Below are 19,657 nucleotides of genomic sequence, written 5' to 3'. Positions count from 1 at the left end.
GGAGATCAGCCTATCTACTCTGCGCTTAGTCCATCCTTAGTATTCTCTAACATAACAAAAGCAGTGTATAAACTCTATTACAATAAACAGGCTCACTTACTAATATACAGCAAGGTGACCACTAGTTAGTAGCACCAACGTTATTATCTGGCACTGTGCTTGTGAAATAATAACGACAGGGCAGAGATACTCTGACTGTCACAAGGCTTTAGATATACACTTAGTAGCTGCTTAGATCATATGAATATTTGCATAATAGTCTCTCCTGGTCCAGGATTTAGCAGCATGGACAGGATATGTGGCTGAGACTTACTTTCTCTCTTTTTCTCTCCAGTTCCTCCTTCCTCCGTATCAGAGTACAGGTTCACTGCTGCAGTCTTATCAAACTGTATGTCTTTAATATTGGACAGATGCTTCAAAAGTGTTGTGGTTGGTGGGGTACTCTGAACCAGAAGATGGACCTTATTGTCATCTGATTTTTTAGCAGTTAGGCTATCCAAAGGGAAACTATTTCAATTAAATAAAATGATGTAAATAAGCAAACACTCAATGCATATACTTGATCATTTTAGATTCATTTTAGGTTCACATAGATTGGATTTGTTGCTAAATACTGTTTTATGTTTAAGCACAATGCTATTTTACATGCATCTGAGTGGTGTTTCACCTGCAAACTCCAGCTCAATTGCAGCTTTTGCCTTCAATGAAAGAACTTTCCAAGTAGCAGGAATAAATCTTAATAGAACCATCTGCGTCTAAAGGAACGCAAAGCACAGCAGGTCAAACTCACCCTGGGAACAGTCACCCACACTACTCAATCAAAGGACACTGAAATCTGCAGACTTATGATTAGAGCAAGCTTCAAACAAAAGTCAGATGCAGGAAACAAAAGCCCATCTACACAAACCCTTCGAGATTTTAGAATAAATTTAGGAGAATCATTTTAGTTTACTGCTATATACTATATAAAGTAGCAAAGGTTGGATTCCATGTCAGTGTACACCTTCTGTTTACACTTTTGCCTGCCTTTCATTTTCCTTGAATTGTAAATGTGCACAAAATGTGTGACTAGCTGTATTTATTCAGGCATAGATTCATCTTTCACATTAGCAAAGTATATATTTTTTTCTTTAATGTTGTGTATTTGCATGTTAATAAAGAAGTAACATTTTAATAGTATACAATAATTTGAGTTAAATAAAATATAAATTATACATACATTTATAGGTGCATACAACCATGGATTTTACTTTTTTAATTTTCCCTGTATATGTACATAGAACTCCATACATATAATCTTCCGGCTTCTCATTAGCAGACACAATCCAGCACAAGCAACATTTGCTTCAGTCTCAAGAGCTTTCACATGGAGCTAGGTTCTGCATACTTATATTTGCTTCCCTGCAGGGAATAGTGTATGTTTAAAAAATGCTATCAAAGGTATTGGAGGTGTTCTGTCTATAATTACCATGACAATCTTTATTGTTTGAAAAGTAATAGAACAAGACTCTACCTCCCCATCTGCTTTGTGAAATTAATAGAAAGAGCTATATTAATTATATATATATCCTTCTTAATTTACATAGTGAGACACTTTTGGAATGGTGCATTACTCATAAACAAGGATGATATAAAGTACCTATGCTATACTCATATATGCCATCATCTATGGTTGGAATTTTCATCCCATAATATTAAACATAAGTATTTGTCAGGGACAACTTCATTGCACAATAGAGCTGTAATTACTGCAAACATGCAATAAAGTGCTTTGGGGATTTTCATATTCACCGACAAACTACTAGATTTATTATTAAATTGTGTTATATGGAATTAGTTGATATTGGCTTACTGAATGACTCAAAAAACGATTGTTATCTTAATAAATATAATGACCATTACTTTAAAGCACATCCAAAATCCTATGGTTTTCCACTGTGCCTTCATACCGCCCACCCACAGTAATTGTGGCGGTAATTGCATGTGGCAGATCCAAACTGGGAGACATACCGGCATGTTGCAAACTTTCTTCTGGTTCTGTGTGACTGGACACAGAATGAGTTTGGCACCTGATTTCAGCCAATGATTTTGGCTGATATCAGCTGATTGGCTGTGTCTAATCACACACAGTTCTGTGTAGAGGCAAACTGACAACTCATGGGGCCCCCGGGCAATAGGAGATCATGGGGCCCCTTGTGTCTCTGTCCACTCAAGCTGCACCCAAACAAAGCCCCACCTACATATTACACTGCCCGCAATACATGCGTTTGTCACAGAATTTCTCTACAGTATGTTCAAAATAAATGTTTATTACATAAAATAGAGAAAAAAAAACTTACAATAAAGAGAGCGCAACAATGGTACATATCAAAATGAAGGTTTTAATGAATTTTTCCTATTCCTTCCATTGACACCAATGATAGGGCACTATTCCTCCCACTGACACCAATGATAGGGCACTATTCCTCCCACAGACACCAATGATGTGGCACTATTCTTCCCACTGACACCAATGATAGGACATTATTCCTTTCACTGACATGAATGATAAGGCATTATTCCTCCCACTGATACCAACGATGGGGCATTATTTCTCCCAGTGATACCATCGATGGGGAGCTATTCCTCCCATTGACACCAAAGGTGGGATGCTATTCCTCCCCCTAATACTAAAGATGCATGGTTTACTCCCACTGATGCCAGGACAATTTCTGATCCCAAAGACCACAGTCCGGCCCCCAAAAACCTGAAGGACAGTAAATTGGCCCTTTGATCTAAATTTGGGGTCTCCAAACTTTCTAAACAAAGCATATTCATGTGTTAGAATGGCCCAGTCTCAGTCCAGACCAAAATCCAATGGAGAATATGTGGCCAGACCTGAAAATTGCTGTTTACAGACGCTCTCCATCCAATAACAGAGCTTGAGTGATTCTGCAAAGAATGGACAGAAATGTCCCTCTGTAGATGTGCAAAGCTGGGAGAGACGTCCCAAAAAGACTTGTAGATGGAATTGCAGCCAAAGGGGGTCCTACAAAATACTGACTCCAGGGGGCCGTCAACATGGGGGACATTCCAGTCATGAGGAAGACTTTTTCAAGCCACTGTATATATCACTGATATCTGTACACTGAGTGCTATTCCTTATATATAACACTGATATCTGTACACTGGGTGCCACTCAGTGTACAGATATCACTGTTTTATATAGGGAATATAGAATAGAAGACTACTATTAACCACTTGCCTACCGGGCACTTATACCCCCTTACTGTCCAGGCCAATTTTCAGCTTTCAGTGCTGTCACACTTTGAATGACAATTGCGCGGTCATGCAGCACTGTCCCCGTATGAAAATGTTATCTTTTTTTTGGGACAAATAGAGGTTTATTTGTGGTATTTAATCCCCTCAGGGTTTTTATTTTTTTTGCTAAACTAACCAAAAAAACTACTGAAAATTGTGAAAAAAAAAGTTTTTTTCTTAGTTTCTGTTATAAAATTTTGTAAATGAGTAATTTTTCTCCTTCACTGCTTCACTGATTTGCGCTAATGAGGCTGAAGTGATGGGCACTGATAAGGCAGCACTGATGGGCATTGATAGGCGGCACTGATGGGCACTGATGAGGACACACTGGTAGGTGGCACTGATGGGCATTGACAGATATCACTGATGGGCACTGAAAGGCAGCACTCATATATAGCACTGACTGGCACTGTTAGGTGGCACTGATGGGCAGTGATAGGCGGCCCTGATTGGCAGCACTCATAGGTGGCACTGACTAGAACTGATAGGCAGCTCAGATGGGCACTGATATGTGGCATTTATGTGCACTGGAAGGCACTGATATGTGGCATTGATTGGCACTGATATGTGGCATTGATTGGCACTGATATGTGGCATTGATGTGCATTGATTTGCACTGACAGGTGGCATTGACAGACACTGACAGGTGACATTAATGGACACTGACAGGTGGCACTGATGGGGCTATACTGATCATCAGGGCACTGATCATGCCCCGATGATCAGTGTAGATGTCCCCTCTGAGGAATGCCGATTACTGGCTCTCCTCTCCTCATGAGCTGTCAGCATGACAGCTGGTAAGGAGAGGAATGCTGATAACCGTCATTTCCTTATTTACATGTGATCAGCTGTGATTGGACACAGCTGATCACATGACCGAGCCAACATCTTCGGCTCTTTCTGCTGATCAGTGATCCGCTGTGTCCGAGGGGCACAGTGCACCACCAATCGTTGGAGTGGGAGGACGTCATATGATGTCCTCCCAGAACAAGAGAACCACCTCCCGCCTGTCAATCCTTATATGGTGGGCGGGAGGCGGTTAAGCTGCAGTGCTGTCAGTGTCACCGGGGTCGAGGGATTACACACTGACCTGCTGCAGGATACAGGGCAGGTCAGTACAACGATGACTCCGCTCTCTTCTCTGCCCGCCCGTCCTGTTGCAGGGATGTGGGACCCGACCCTCTGAGGAAACTCCGAGGAGAGGTGTCTGAAATGTATGCCGCAGTGCTTCCCCATTGCAACACTTCCTTTTTTCCTCCTTTCAGCAGAATCAGAGGACAGACTGAGCCTTTCATGGGGCCATCTAGTGACCCCAGGCCCTCGGGCATTGCCCGAGTGCCCGAATGTTTACAAAACACAGAACTCAGTGTACAGGGAACAGCAACCTGACTGTTTATTCTCCCTGCAAAACAGGGAGAATAACAGCCATACAGTAAAGTAAAAGGAGCACATTGTTAGGCATATAGTTAGTCCTTTGCTTGTCCCTAGCTGTTAACCCCTTTCCAGTCAATGTCATTAATACAGTGAAAGTGTACAGTATTAGCACCAAACACTGTATTAGTGTCACTATTGATGTCAGTATCAGTTAGTCAGTTAGTGTAACTCCCAGTCAGCATCAGTCAGTGCCAGATTGCCCACCACACTATTACGGTCCCACTACATGTCGGGATCACCTCCCTTAGTTTGTAGATGCTATAATATTTGCACAAACCAATTATTATACACTTATTGGGATTTTGTTTAACCAAAGACATGTAGCAAAATACATTATGGCCTACATTTATGAAGAATTTGTATTTATTTTTTCACTGGATATGTTTAAGAGAAAGTAGAAAATATTGGGGGGGTTTTCATGTCTTTTTTCGTTTATATCACAACAAATTAAAAACCCTTTGGTGATCAAATACCACCGAAAGAAAGCCCATTTGTGTGAAAAAAAATGATAAAAATGTCATTTGCATATAGTGTTGCATGACCACACAATTGCCAGTTAAAATAGCACAGTGCTGAATAGCAAAAAAAAATGATATAGTCACAAGAGCTTCTAGAGCTCAAGTGATTAAAGCACGTAGCTCCAAAAAGTACATAAGCATCTCATAAGCTACAAGCTTTAAGTGTTTTTGTGCCAAAGGGAGAAAAGAAGAAAACATGCAAAAAACATTTGAAAGCGTACATCACATACATTTTTCCCCTAGTAACTAGCTTTTCATTGGATACAATTAATTAAAAAAAAATATTCAAGCCTCAGATGACCTCAAAAAGGTTAATACAAATACTTAGTATTAAAGAAGCCACTCAAATGTGAATGCAGTCTAAGTCACACAAAATTTGCACTGTTGATGTTAGACAAATATGTAAAGTAACATCTTGTATTAGTCCAACATCTCAAATAAAATATACACAAATACCTAAAATCACCATGGGGCCCTAGGTATAAAGAAAATGGTATCACAAAACACATACTGTATTCAGTATACAACCTGAAACAACTGAGTACTGTCCGTGATACTTTTTTTATTTGCACTAACAAACAATTTTGAGGACAAGCTTTCGGGGAGTGTCCCCTTCTTCAGGTCCAAGCAGTACTAAGTACTAAGTACTGCTTGGACCTGAAGAAGGGGACACTCCCCGAAAGCTTGTCCTCAAAATTGTTTTTTAGTGCAAATAAATAAAAAAAGTATCACGGACAGTACTCAATTGTTTCTGCCGCAAATGCACTAATACAGCTACAATCACCTCAAGCAAAATAGTATACAACTATAAATTACACTGCCTATCAAACAACCAGTAGAGTCAATAAAATATCTCAGGTATATAAAAGGAACACCTGTCTGTTTCATGCTGCCTTAATGGAGGATGAACACCGTATATACCAAAATTACTGTCATGCTGAAGGAGTAGGGAACCTTTTACCCTTTGTATAACCAAATATATATTTACACAACTAGTGTGGGAATCAATTGTTACCAGCTGCTGGTATATACAATACAAACAGTCTTAGGATGCTTTGAATATAACAATACGTTCTTTATGCCTGTGACTTTCAATGACTTTTCACCTCATGCAAGAGGAATATTGCACCTTGCACTATATCACTGAAAACTATGTAGCCTGGGGTCTAAAATATCATTTCTAGTATTTGTTATGCAAAGTTATAGCATGATAGATGCAGTGCATTCCATGCTTACCTTTTTGGTGGATCATTAACATGGCACACATTATTTCCTATGACTTGCTTTTGTTGGAAGGGGAGCCTATTTTCAATATATGGTGATGTCTAGATTTCACGTATACCTGTGAAATGTAATTTTGCCCATCTTTAACCACTTGCCCTCCAGACGATTTAACCCCCATTCATGACCAGGCCATTTTTTGCGATACGGCGCTGCGTTACTTTAACTTGCAATTGCGCGGTCATGCAACGCTTGTTCATACTCACTCAGTCACTATAAGATTTGTTTTCTGCATTCTGCAAAAAACCTCGTTGATTCTGCTGCTCTCTATCTCCACCTTCTGTTCATGCCCCCAATTCAGCTGTAGAGGCAACTCTGCTCATGCTCAGTTTTCAGTGAGTTTCTATGTTGAAAATTTCTTCCCTATCACATCTGAACAGCCCATGTGACTATAAAGTCACACGTGAGTGTTTATACAGTGGTAAACCCACATGGAAAAAAAATATATTTGAAATATATTTTAAAAATAATCTTCCCAAATATATTGCCATATATTTGAAAATTTTGGCCATATTCAATATATTTCAAAATATGTATATATACATTTATATTAATATATAATAATATTATTATATTATATATTATATATATATATATATATATATATACTGCATGTTGAAATGCATTTTTATTACAAAATATAAGAAAATATTTTTAAAAATAAATTTCAAATATACTGTATTTCTTTAAAATAAATCTGAAGAATACATTAAAAAATATATTTTTAAAAATATATTCTTCAGTTTTTTTTTTACATAAACAAGTAATTTTAACATATATTCTTACATATATTTGTAAATGCATTCCAAAAATATAGATTTGTATTGTTAAAGACATGCAGTATATTTGAAATGTATTTTTAAAAATATGTTTTATACATATTATATATATATATATATATATATATATATATATATATATATATATATATATATACATATTTTGAAATATATTGAATATGGTCAAAATTGTACCATTTCAAATATATGGCAATATATTTGAGAAGAATATTTTAAAAATATATTTCAAATATATTTTTCTTCCATATGGGAATGCCCACTCCTCTCCTCCATACCCACTAACCAGCTAAACACAATAGGGGCGGAAATATTACATGTAGATTAATGGAGAAATCACCTCCCTCTTATTCTAAGACACAGGCTGGAGGGGTGTGAAATCTGCCCACACCATGTTATTTCCACAAAATAATAAAGATTTAATTTCAAATATATATTTGTATGCCAATTTAAAACAGTTTATTGGTATTATGTGCTTATTTTTACTCAGTATTCCATTGTTTTTTGTTTTTTTTTTTGAACATGTGACCAGCAGCAGAGGACTAGAAGCTCCTCCTGCTTATGTTTCCCTGCAGACAGGTTGGGATGGAAATGAGTCATGTGAGAACTGTATATCGATTAGGAAAAAGGTACTTAGATTTTTTTTTTATTAAAACAATTACAGTGCCATCATCCACATACAAAAAGAGAAGAGATAATGCAAATTTAACAGTGTGCTTAGTATCCATTTTAGGCTAAAGGCAAAGGGTTTGTTAAACAAAGGGCTGGGCCCTGCCAGGGGGGACATATAAAGAGCAAAACAGCCTAAAACACCATTTGGAGGGAAGCAGCAATTTTAAAAAAGGTTTAAAGGTCAACAAAAAAAATGAGAGATGCTCTAAACCTACCTGTGAAGTGGCATACTTGTACAATGTAATAAAGCAAAAATTACTTTTGCAGGGAAAATTTAATTCCATTTAAGTTGCTGGGAAACAACAGTTTCTAGCCACTTCACTCTGTTTATAAACTAGTGGCTGTGAATTTCCTTCCACATTTATGCAGACTCTTATCCAGGATGGAGGTCTGATATGAGTTTTAGGAGGATGACCCAATGACTTCCTGCATAGTGGGCGGGTGTTGGGCGAGTGAACAAGCTATTTAGCTCACCTGTTTGCCAAATCACGAACATCTAGAATTCGGGGCGAACCCTGCATCACCCTGAACTCAAACATCATCCTTAATCTTAATATAGAAAGCTTCTATACAGAGGCAAGTTTCACCCTGGATTACTGCACAGATCTGGAAGAAATACACAAAGGACACTAATATTTAAGTAAGAATACACATACCTTTGCTATTGAGATAATGTTTGCTTATCCTGGAGTTCTACTTTATACTAGAGTTGGGCTTTAAATACATTTAAAGTGTATTCAAACAAAAATATTTTTTGTTAGTGTGGTTTTGAATGGAGCAGAGGGATGTCACATGCAATGTCAGGAATTTTTTGCTGCCGAAAGGGGATTGACTGTTTCTCTTCATCCTGGTGGCTACTGCCACCTGGACTAAAAATTAGTTAAAATCCAAAATTTTGAGCTGTCTATTGAACGGGAATAAAGGGAAAATCTTAAAATGAGAATATTTTTTAGGTTATAGCTGTCTCAGGGTGCATTTTGCTCACTTTGTAAAGATTTCCTTTCACTTCCTTTTGTGTTTATAGGACAGGCTATGAAGGGAAATCTCCCCAATGTAAAAAAAAAAATGGGTATTTAAACCATTAACTATTCTACAGAAAATGAAAAGAAAAGTTTTGGCATTAGATTTTCTTCAAAGCTCTGTCCCTGTCTACCAATTGTACAGCTCTGGTGTCACTCTGTCACACGGGCTTCCAATGGAAAGGGAAGCGACCATTACATCCTGAGAAGTGCTATGCAGTCATTGCATTTAGATCCAAGAAAGGAAGACAATATTTAATTTGAAAAACGGCCGTTGTTTAGCATAGCATAGTGTTTTAGAAAACAAAATGTTAAAAGTTAGCATGTATATCTAACTTTTTTTTTTATGAATACATAACCATATAATACATAATGTATTTTTTTTACATCTGCCTGGAGTACAGCTGTAACATACAGGCACATATGTTCTCCAGCTCAGACTCAAGGCCACTCAGACAAAGAGCATAATGGCTACTATGAAAAAAAAAACTAGCAGGCAGGGCAAGTCAGGTTCAGAAGAAGAATTTCAAGAAGAAAATTAGAGAAGCTAAGCAGGCAGCTTGTATCTCTTGGGTCAGTCTGAATGTGTTTGACTGGATTGTACTTTTAAGAACTAGGGGTAACCATATGCTTCTCTTGTCTATTCTTTTCAGACATTCCCTGTGGGCTCCCTTTCTTCTTTCCCCTCCATCCTTCAGACAAGCTGACAACGCTTCCAATGCTCAGGTATTTAAAAAAAAATATGTTTGTAGGCACAGTAGGATTGCAATGTATATTCTTATTTATGCTGTCAGTACAGGAAATTGTCTATTATTTGTTTGCATATACAAAAGACACTTGACTACAGAATGGGACGGTAAAGGGATAGTTGAATGTATAACTCAGAAAAAAATCTTTAGTCTAGATTTTGTTTTCATGGTATCGCTGGAAAAATCAGAATCTGATTTGCTCTGTGGTGTAAAGCAACAGTTATCTACTTGGCCAACTAATGTCCAACCAGAAATATCTATTTTCATAGGGTTAATAGTTGGCCCCCATACCAGATATCTCCAGAGGAAGATGCTCTGGGTGAATTCTATTAATTACAGCTTTAAGTAAATCCTTTATTTTGAATGGACTCTCACATGTTCACAAATATAAAAGCATCTCCAATTTAATTGACAGTCTGCTTTAACCAATTTCATAAATTAATCTAATGGTATTTAATAGTCAGTATGGTTAAATGGCAAAAGTAAACTGTTACTTTATTTCATTAATCTTGTGGTAGTCACATTCAACCTTATTTCTAAAAAGTTGCCAGAAAAAAATATGTTCCCTGAACCATCTATTAGATTCTGCTAGTAGAAACCTGAAAGAGTGGCTCTGATGTGGGGCTGTGGCCACAGATTGGTAAATTGTTGAAATTTTCTAGGTATGTTGAGAACATGTTTTCTGCTTGTGTAGTTTCAGAACTGCTTGGACTTTGCCCTATCTGTGAGTGCCAGATAAACTTCTAGGTCATACCATCAAGAGGGAATATGGAACAGCAGACCTTATAGTTAAAAATACTTCTTTCCTTGTTATCCAAAATAAGACAACAATTTTAATGTTTCTTGTGCCAGTTAGAGAATAAAGCTGGTTGACTACTATGTGGAACATAGCAGGTCCTCCAATTAGACTTATTTTTATTTATGGAGCAGGAGGTTTTAACATAATATGTTTGGAAACATTCTAGATGTGGCAGGACACAACAGTGTCCTGATGCAGAATCATAATAGACTCATGCAATAAGGCAGTGTAGGTTTCCAACTTCAAGAAACCCATAGCAGCCAATTACTTTTAACTATAGTTGGGTAAGTTAAATAGATGAATTGTTATTGGTTGTTTTGGGTTACTGCACTCAATGCATCTTCAAGTTTCTTTTGAATCTTTACTGAATAAGTGCATATTTAAAGGTGACGTATACCTAGACAGATGTTTCAGTTTTTCCTAAGTGCTGGTGGATATCATCAGGGCGGATATTTACATTTCCCCTTCATGCCATTTATAATTTTGATTTAATAAAGTAGTAGAGAAGATTTGCTTAATTTAGTGAAAGAAAAGTGAAGATATGATTACTAGTTGTGTTTCTCCTACTAATGTAGCACAAACTAGTTTTGACATGGTGCCCCAGAACTAGATATGTTGTATAAATCAGGGAATGAGTGCTTGAAAGCCTAACCAAATAAGAATTTTGCTTAATGAAAGTTAATAGAAACCTATCAAGAAGAAAACAGGATGGCTGCCATTAGTGAGCTTTGCTTCTGTAAATTGTAGTTTCCTCCTATAATGCTGGCTTGCAACTTTGAGCCATTGAACTGAAACAAGTATTCAGATAAGAACTTCTGACTTTCTATTGACTTTACTGACAGCTTTGTGATTCTGAAGCCAGTGAGTATAGTAGCCAAGAAACTAGCATTTGCTAAAGAAGGTCAACAATGGTGGTCCTGTGTTTCTATCATAAGTCAAATCATATAAAAAGTAATTCTGTTGTTTGATATGAGCTGCTGAACTTTGCTCTTAGCTTTGCTGAATATGCATGATAGTCACATCAAGTAATTAAGTTCATACCTGGGGCTTGGGGACCTAGTTAAATAAACAGTAATATTTTTTTCTTAAAGACAAAGAAGACACAAATGTATACCTTCATATAAACAGGGAAAAAATGAACAGCTTCATATCTTTCAAAGCACACCTGTAGTATACAAAACGCTGAAGCTTCAGATTATTATTATTATTCAGGATTTATAAAGTGCCAACAGTTTGCTCAACGCTTTACAATAAAAATGGAGACAATATAGCAACAATACAGTTCAATACAAGAGGGTGAGGAGGGCCCTGCTCCTCGGAGCTTACAATCTAAGAGGGAGGGGCTGGTGGTACAAAAGGTAATAACTGTGGGGGATGGACTGGTAGGAATAATAAAAGTTTCCGTTATTAGCTGAAACCAGGATAGGCTTCCCTGAAGAGAGAGGTTTTCAGAAATTGCCTAAAAGTGGGCAGAGTAGGCGATTGGGGTAGAGAGTTCCAGAGGATGTGGAGCCTCTGGAGAAGTCCTGGAGATGAGCATGGGAGGAGGAGACAAGGGAACTAGAGAGCAGGAGGTCAAACGAGGAGCGGAGAGGACAGTTTGGGTGATATTTGGAGACAAGATTGGTGATGTAATTTGGGGCAGAGTTATAATTGGTTTTATATGTTATTGTTAATGTTTTGAATTTTATTCGTTGGGCAATGGGAAGCCAGTGGAGGGACAGGCAGAGAGGGATGGTAGTTATTCAGTTATTGAATGGTTAGCAAAGTGGATGAGTCTGGCAGCAGCATTCATGATAGACTGAACAGGGGATGGCCTGCGATAAGGTAGGTCAATGAGGAGGGAGTTACAATAGTCAAGGTGAGAGATAACCAGGGAGTGAATAGTAGTTGCTGAGGTTAAGAATGGGCGTATCTTGGAGATGTTGCGGCGGTGAAGTTTACAAGATTTGGACAGTGATTGGATTTGGGGCTGAAAGGACAGATGGGAGTCTAGGATTACACCTAGTACCCTGGCATGAGGGGAGGGACTGATGGTTGTATTATTGATCTTGATGGAGAAGTCAGGGGAGGGGGCACAGGCTGGAGGGAATAGTATAAGCTCAGTTTTAGAAAGATTGAGTTTGAGGAAGTGGAGTGACATCCATGCCGATATGTCACTTAGTAGGTTTGTGATGCGAGAGGAGACTGAAGGGGTGAGGTGAGGAGTAGAAAGATAGATTTGTGTGTCATCAGCATAGAGATGGTACCTAAAGCCATAGGAGTTTATCAAGCTACCAAGGGAGGGGGTGTTAATGGAGAAGAGAAGGGGTCCAGGGATAGAACCTTGAGGGACCCCTACAGAAAGAGGAAGAGGAGAGGAGGAGACAGAGTTATAGGTAACGCTGAAGGAGCTCTGTGATAGGTAGGAGGAGAACCAGGAGAGAGCAGAGTCTCGGAGGCCATGAGAGTGGAGTTTTTTGAGGAGGAGGGGATGGTCAGCAATATCAAAAGCCCCAGAGAGTTCAAGTAGTAAGAGTATAGAGTAGTGGCCATTGGTTTTAGCAGTTAGTAAATCATTAGTGAGTTTTAGTAGGGCAGTAACAGTTGAGTGTAGTGAGCGAATGCCAGACTGTAAAGGATCAAGAAGGTTGTTGTCAGTGAGGTAGGAGATCAGGTGATTGTAGACTAAGCATTCTAAGAGTTTAGAGGTAATCAGGAGCAGGGAAATGGGTCTTAAATTCAGGTTGGAGGTGTCCAACGAGGGCTCTTTACGTATGGGAGTGATCTGTGCATGCTTTAGAGGGGTGGGGAAGGCACCATTAAAGAGGGAGAAATTAGAAATGTGAGTGAGGAAGCATAGGATAGAAGAGGGTGGCCGTAGTAGTTGTGAGGGGACAGGATCCAGGGGGCAGGTGGTGAGACGGGCTTCTGAGGAAACATTAGTGACCTCTTCAGTAGTAGCAAGGTCAGAAGAGGAAAGTGTTGAGAGAGGTTTAGTATAAGGTGCGCTAAGTGGAATAGATGTCTGTGTAGCGGAGATGCCCCTGCAAATTGCGTCAATCTTGTTTTTGAGATTATTTGCAATCTTGTAAGCAGTGAGTGAGGTACTAGGTGGAGGTGAAGGTGGAGAAAGTAGAGAGTTAAATGTATAGAAGAGACTATGAGGACTGGATAACAAGGTATTAATAAGAGTGACAAGGTAGGCTTGTTTGGCTGCATGGAGGGAAGAATTGTGTGTTAAGTAAGCAGATTTATATAGGGTGAAAGCTTGCTGAGATTTGGTTTTATGCCACAATCGCTCCAGTGCATGACTCGACTATGTCTCTTAAGATTTCTGGTGTCGCCAGTCTGCCATGGTTGTAATGGTCGGGGTCTGATACATCGTGTAGTTAGGGGAGCAAGTGAGTCTAGTGTGGATGAAAGTGAACTGTTGTAGACAGCAGTGGCCAGGTCAGGGCAGGTCAGGGGAGAGATTCTGTCATAGAGGCGGTCAGTTGTAGAGTGGAAAAGAGAAGGGTTTAAGTTGTGAAGATTTCTGCATGTAATTGTTTGCTGCTTGGAGGAATAGGAGTTTGAAGATGAGGACATTGTGAAGGTGATGAGATTGTGATCAGAGAGAGGAAAGAGGGTGTTTGTGAGGTTGTAGGGAGTGCAAAGATGGGAGAAAACAAGGTCTAATGTATTCCCATCAGTAGTAGGGATATGGTAGAAGTGAGGGTGAGATGTATAAGCTTTAAGGTGGAGCAGAGGGGTAAAGAAATTACATTTTGAGAACACAGGATAGTAATATGAAAAGGAGGAGTAGAGGCGGGATATTAAAGGGTAGATGGAGTGGGAAACAGACATGTTGGAGAGGTTTCCAAGGGTGTTTGCTTGCAGTTCATCCAGCGTGCAGTAGAGCTCCTTGTTGTATTATCCTGCTGCTTGAGTTATCCTGCTTTAGTTAAGCTGTTGTGTTCAACCTCTGCTTCTCACGCCAGCACTCTAGCAGGAAAAATGCCCCCCCATCTGCGACTGTCTCCCCCTGTCTGTGAGCTCCCCCATGAGCTGGTCTAAATTTATAGGGAGATGATCAAATAAGCAACTCATCTCTGCCCCAATTAGGAACTGATAAAGATCACATGAATTGGGGGGGAGTTGTTGGTCAAAAAAGACCAGCCACAAAGACACAGGCCCAAGTCATAAAAGATGATTGATTCTCTGATCACAGAAAAGCAAAAGGAGGTGAGAATCAATCACCACAAACAGACAAAAACATATAGACTAATTATCCTGAGGTGGAGATGAGACAGCAGTATTTACCCTAAATTAGCAGAAAGAATGCATTGCACAGAGACAGTTTAATGTGGAGATAAGACAGCAACATTTATCCTAAGTTCTGATCAGATAAACTGATCTCCTTTAAATAATTTCAACTGTCAAGTCATAGGATAAGCTTTACACTTTTACTATGAAGATAGTACAGGTAACTTGTACTGTAAGATGAATGGTAAACAGAATAAAACAAATTAAAAAGCTCGGTAGGACATGACAACTCAGTTACTGTCATATAGTCATTGAAATATCTGTACTAAGTCAAGAGTAGACCTCACATCATTGAAACAGTATCTTTCCAACATTGTCTTCTTTATGAGTTTATATAAACGGGACTAATTTATGAACTTCCTACAAAGTAGCCCATCAGAAACCAGCTTTGTTCTGCATACTCAAACCTGCTATAAAGTAACTTCTAAATCACTACTATGAGTAATTGCTTTAGTATGTGTGTGGATAATTGAAACAAAATAAAAGTAATTGCAAGGGAACTTGGTTTCTGTTGGGGAGAATAAATGAATTGGCAAATTAGATAGTTAGAAAAACATAGTAAAATGCATTAAAGAAACTATAACAAAGCTTATATGATAAATCCCCTAGCCTGGAAATATGTAGCACTCCTCTATCACCAGCACTGCTTCTTTTTTCCTTTTTCTTAATTTTAGATCAGCGATAGCACAGATTTCACAAATTCTTGTGAACACTGCTACCACTGTCAGATTGCTGTTTAAAGGATAGAACTATTTACTTGGGAAACACAAATTCAGAAGCACAGAAGACAGTTTCAGCACACTTTATGTACTTTTAGTAATCAGTGTTGCCTTCAAGCTATATAGACATGTACACGATGGGAGTGCTTGGTGTGAATTCCTGTATCAAAAAATTGCACTTCTTATATGTACATAGCAAATATCAGAGTCACACCTGCTAATTTAAAGTAAGCCTGTCACAAACTTAGACCCCTAAAACTGAGCATACCGTGTATAGAACATACCAATAAGCAGTGATTGTAAAGGCTCAAGGTTTTTTATGTATGAAGGTAAAAAACCTTCAGTGTGCAGCAGCCCCCCTAATACTTACCTGAGCTCATCGCAGTTCAGTGTACAAAAGCCTCAGCTCTCCGGGAACTCTCCCTCTTTGGTTGAGACATTTGCTTCTGCTGCTGTAAATCACAGCCAGTGAGCTAATGAGGAGAGAGAGGAGGTGGCACCAAGGTGCATCTCTGTGTGTGAATGGACATGCAGAGCAGTGGCTCAGGAGCAAGCCTGCTTGGGTGCCTCTAGAGCAAGCAACTTACACTTGGCAGGAGGGAGGGGCCAGGAGCACTGGTGGGGGACCCATTGTACAGAGCAGTTAAGTATAACATGTTTTTTAATTTAAAATAATTACCTTTAATATCACTTTAATGTAAACCGCATATTATAATGAATAATAGATGCAGAGATACAGTATATAGTAGGTGAATGGTGTCAAATGAAAATATTAACTCTGACTGTAAAGTCAAGCTTGTCCCCACCCCCCCAACCATACCCATTGTTCAAATGAAGCAATCAAGCTCATTAAAGGAACAAATGGGAGGTTCCAGAAGGGGTGGGATTAAATTTGGCATTCCCAGGAAAAGTCAAATTTGCATTTAGGTTAGTTGCCTCTGTATCTGGATCAATTGATCAATTTAGCATAACCTTTGCTTATATATTTTATTCATCATACATTCAGTTAGGATTGCCCTTTATTGAGACAGATTTACTTTAGATGCTATTGAACATGTTTGAAAGCATTAAATATGCAATTTTTCCTAGTGTATCTTCAGAGTGTTCTATATGCTAAATGTGATAAGGCCAAGGTGATATCTATTGACTAATGTACAGCAAGAAGAAACATTGTACATGAATTAAAAGAAGGCCAAGTAACATGATCATCTGACACATGCTAATAGATAAGTCACAATGAGATGTACTGCATATACAATATGCTAGAAATAGGTACAGCATATTTTAATGTACAGGATAAAGGACTAAAATTTTTCACCTGTAAGTGTTCTTTAGTACTGAACCAAAAACCATATTTTCTAGCAAAATATTATTTTTTTTTTTTAGGATTTAAACCTGAGGACTCTTAAAACATAATAAACTGATATTATTTGCAGGCATATTCATGGTTCCCTCATGTTGATGTGTCCTGTACAGCAGATTGTGACTTCCAAAAATCCAGTGCCTTCCCATCATTTAACCAGCTACTTGACTGTTCTCCCTGGCCTCACAATATTGCTTGGACAAAAGTGAAGCTCATTAGGTAGGAAGGTGAGGGCCAAATCCATGAAGTTGATTTCTATTTGCATGATGAAATGTCCCCAGGTTTTAGATGGTGCATTACAATAGATCCACACTAACATGCACCTAAGCATGTCTGCAATATGTCAGTTTAGCAAGTTTTATGGGCCCATAGACGAATTTTAAGAGGTAGGAAAGACGTTAGCACTGCAGACTGCATGGAGGCTAAGTGGTTGGCACTGTTAGCTTTCAGTAATGAGGTCCAGAGTTTAATCCCCACTAAGACACTGTCAATAGGAGGTCTGCATGTATACTGACAGTCCAAAGCATACTGATGAGTTAATTAACGTTCAGCTTATTTGTGTGTATATCTTTATGTGGTAGATGTAGATTGTAATTGCTGGCTCGGTATTACCTGTAAAGCTCTACAAGGCATGTGCACTTTATAGAAATAAAAATAAATAGGAAATAACATTCCAATCATTACTGAATTCCAGCCAGACATCCACAGTGATTAGTTAAAAAAAAAGCTGAAATACATGTACAGTATGTGAACAATTTTACGTGTCCAAATATTTAGGATTCAGTTTAGACACTATTCTGATTTACAACAACCCTGCCAAACTGCAAAGCCAGTAAGGAGACAACAAGTTCTCTTAAACTGGCCATACATTGACAGTTTTTTTCTTTATTAAATAAAACAAAGAGGTTCCTCAATCCACCTAAACAAGGTGGATGGATGAATCCTGCTCCCCGCCCCCACCTGGACATTGTATTCTGACAGTTGCACTTTCCATTCTCAAAATACATTGATCAGTGGCTGTAGCCAATTGGCTGCAGCCAACGATTGAGAAAAATTTCCATCGCGTCCCTTTTGCAGATGTCCATCAAACGATTGGCTTTTGTTGAGCAAGGGCTGCCTCAAACTGATTGAGATTCAGCCAGTCCCTGCTGAACAAGTCAAATTTTGATCAATGTATGTCCAGCTTTACACTCAAGGAACACAGATTGGATGCTGAAGAACATCAACAAACTGATTACTGTAGGTGGGCTCTCCCCTCCCAAAAGCATATTTCCAGTTTTAGACCTACAGCGTTATGTAATTCATTAAAGTCAGATTGTGTATCAGTGCTGGCCATCTCTCTTAGTCCTAGTGCAAGGGATTACTGGAAGCTGGAATAAAGATAAATTCAGACATATACTGTAAAGTATCTACAGTATATTTAAATTATATGTAGCACTACCTCCCAGAGGGGCTGCTGGAAATATACCAGGCCTCCTTTACGAGTTAAGAGGCCATTACTCCTGGAACCAGCCCCAGAAGCACACCAACAAATTCAAGCTCAGTCTAGGGGTATCTTTTGAAGATTTATTGCAGATCTTGAACATAGGCAAGAAGAAGGGATAAGGGTAGAGGATATTCAAAAGCACATGCAGGTATTAATGGACAGATTTCTTGAAAAATCCTGTTTCAGCAGATTTGGGCCTTAAAGTAGCAGCCTCACAATAATGCTGATGGTGGAAAGGACAGCTCTTGAATCTAAGACCCAATGCAAGCAGTCACAGTCCTTTCAGCAACCTCTGTCATCTAACCTTCAAAACACCTTCACACTTGGTGCTATAGGTGAAAGGTCCTATTCACAATGTCCAGGAGCAGCTTCTACCAACTTCTCCTTCAACTCTCTTCAATTAAAGGTTTCCCTCTCCAACCCAGCTTCTACAGGTAGTGCATGTCTTCCAGCTAGTTTTCTTAGGTCCAGCTTACTTCAGGCCTTTAGCAACAGCAACTGCTGAGAATAATCAGCAGTAGCTCTTCTGCGTCACACACATGCTGCCTAACGGGGCATGATGGGGACTCCTGGAGAGCCATGTCTGGTCAGACCCTCTCAAACATTTATCCTATCCCCAGCCACAGCCTCTGGGCCAGCCTCCCAGAGATTGGCCAAGGTCAGATAAATATTCATAATCCACTGACTGAACCTCCTGCACTACTTATGGAACATCCTTCCAAAAGCAGGAAGAAGCAATCAGCAGCTAGGTTTAGGGATAAACCTGAATAGAATTAAAAAATTAATTTCTGGGTACAGCAGAGCTATGCACTAAATTTAGCCAGCCCATGGCAGGGGTGCCCTTTCTCTCTCTCTCTCTCTCTCTCTCTCTCTCTCTTTCTCTCTCTCTCGTTTATCGAATATATAACTGCATATTGTGTGTTCAATTGCTTGGAGTTCACATTTCAAGCTGAATAAGAGACACACATTAAAGTAATTTTGTATTCATCAACACATAATTAAATGCGTTTTTCAGCAAGCAGTGTAGATATCAGCCTCTTGCAGTCCTCTGTTAACAAAAAACACGCTGATAGGAGGAGTGTGATAAGTGACCGAGCTCCGCAGTCTGCTGCTTTTCCTTTCACTATTCAGTCACAGGCAAGACGAAGGACAAGACCTAACTGTATTATTTAAAGCTGGACTCCAGCTAATAAAAAAAAACATGGATTTTCTCCCATATATCCATGTTTTAAT

The 19,657-nt window shown here is 38.9% G+C and overlaps 1 protein-coding gene across 21 annotated transcripts in view; it reads left to right on the top strand.

Annotated features, from left to right (window-relative positions):
- The window catches only part of MYT1L (myelin transcription factor 1 like), a 664,471-nt gene that overhangs the window by 372,835 nt on the left and 271,979 nt on the right, over positions 1-19,657 (top strand). For 20 of the 21 annotated variants that reach the window (XM_089686713.1, XM_089686712.1, XM_089686714.1 and 17 more), the window contains one exon: positions 9,675-9,747. In XM_089686713.1, coding sequence (XP_089542839.1) covers positions 9,675-9,747 — 73 coding nt within the window. Of the gene's footprint in view, positions 1-7,936; positions 7,960-9,674; positions 9,748-19,657 lie in introns of those variants that run through there. The other variant, XM_089686720.1, reaches the window with a different exon arrangement.

This window comes from Staurois parvus, unplaced genomic scaffold, assembly GCF_062004578.1.
Source record: "Staurois parvus isolate SC_StPar_1 unplaced genomic scaffold, SC_StPar_1.0 ptg000409l, whole genome shotgun sequence".
In the NCBI taxonomy this organism is placed as follows: domain Eukaryota; kingdom Metazoa; phylum Chordata; class Amphibia; order Anura; family Ranidae; genus Staurois; species Staurois parvus.
The sequence above is the reverse complement of the archived record's forward strand: the minus strand, read 5'-3'. Positions and strand labels throughout refer to the sequence as shown.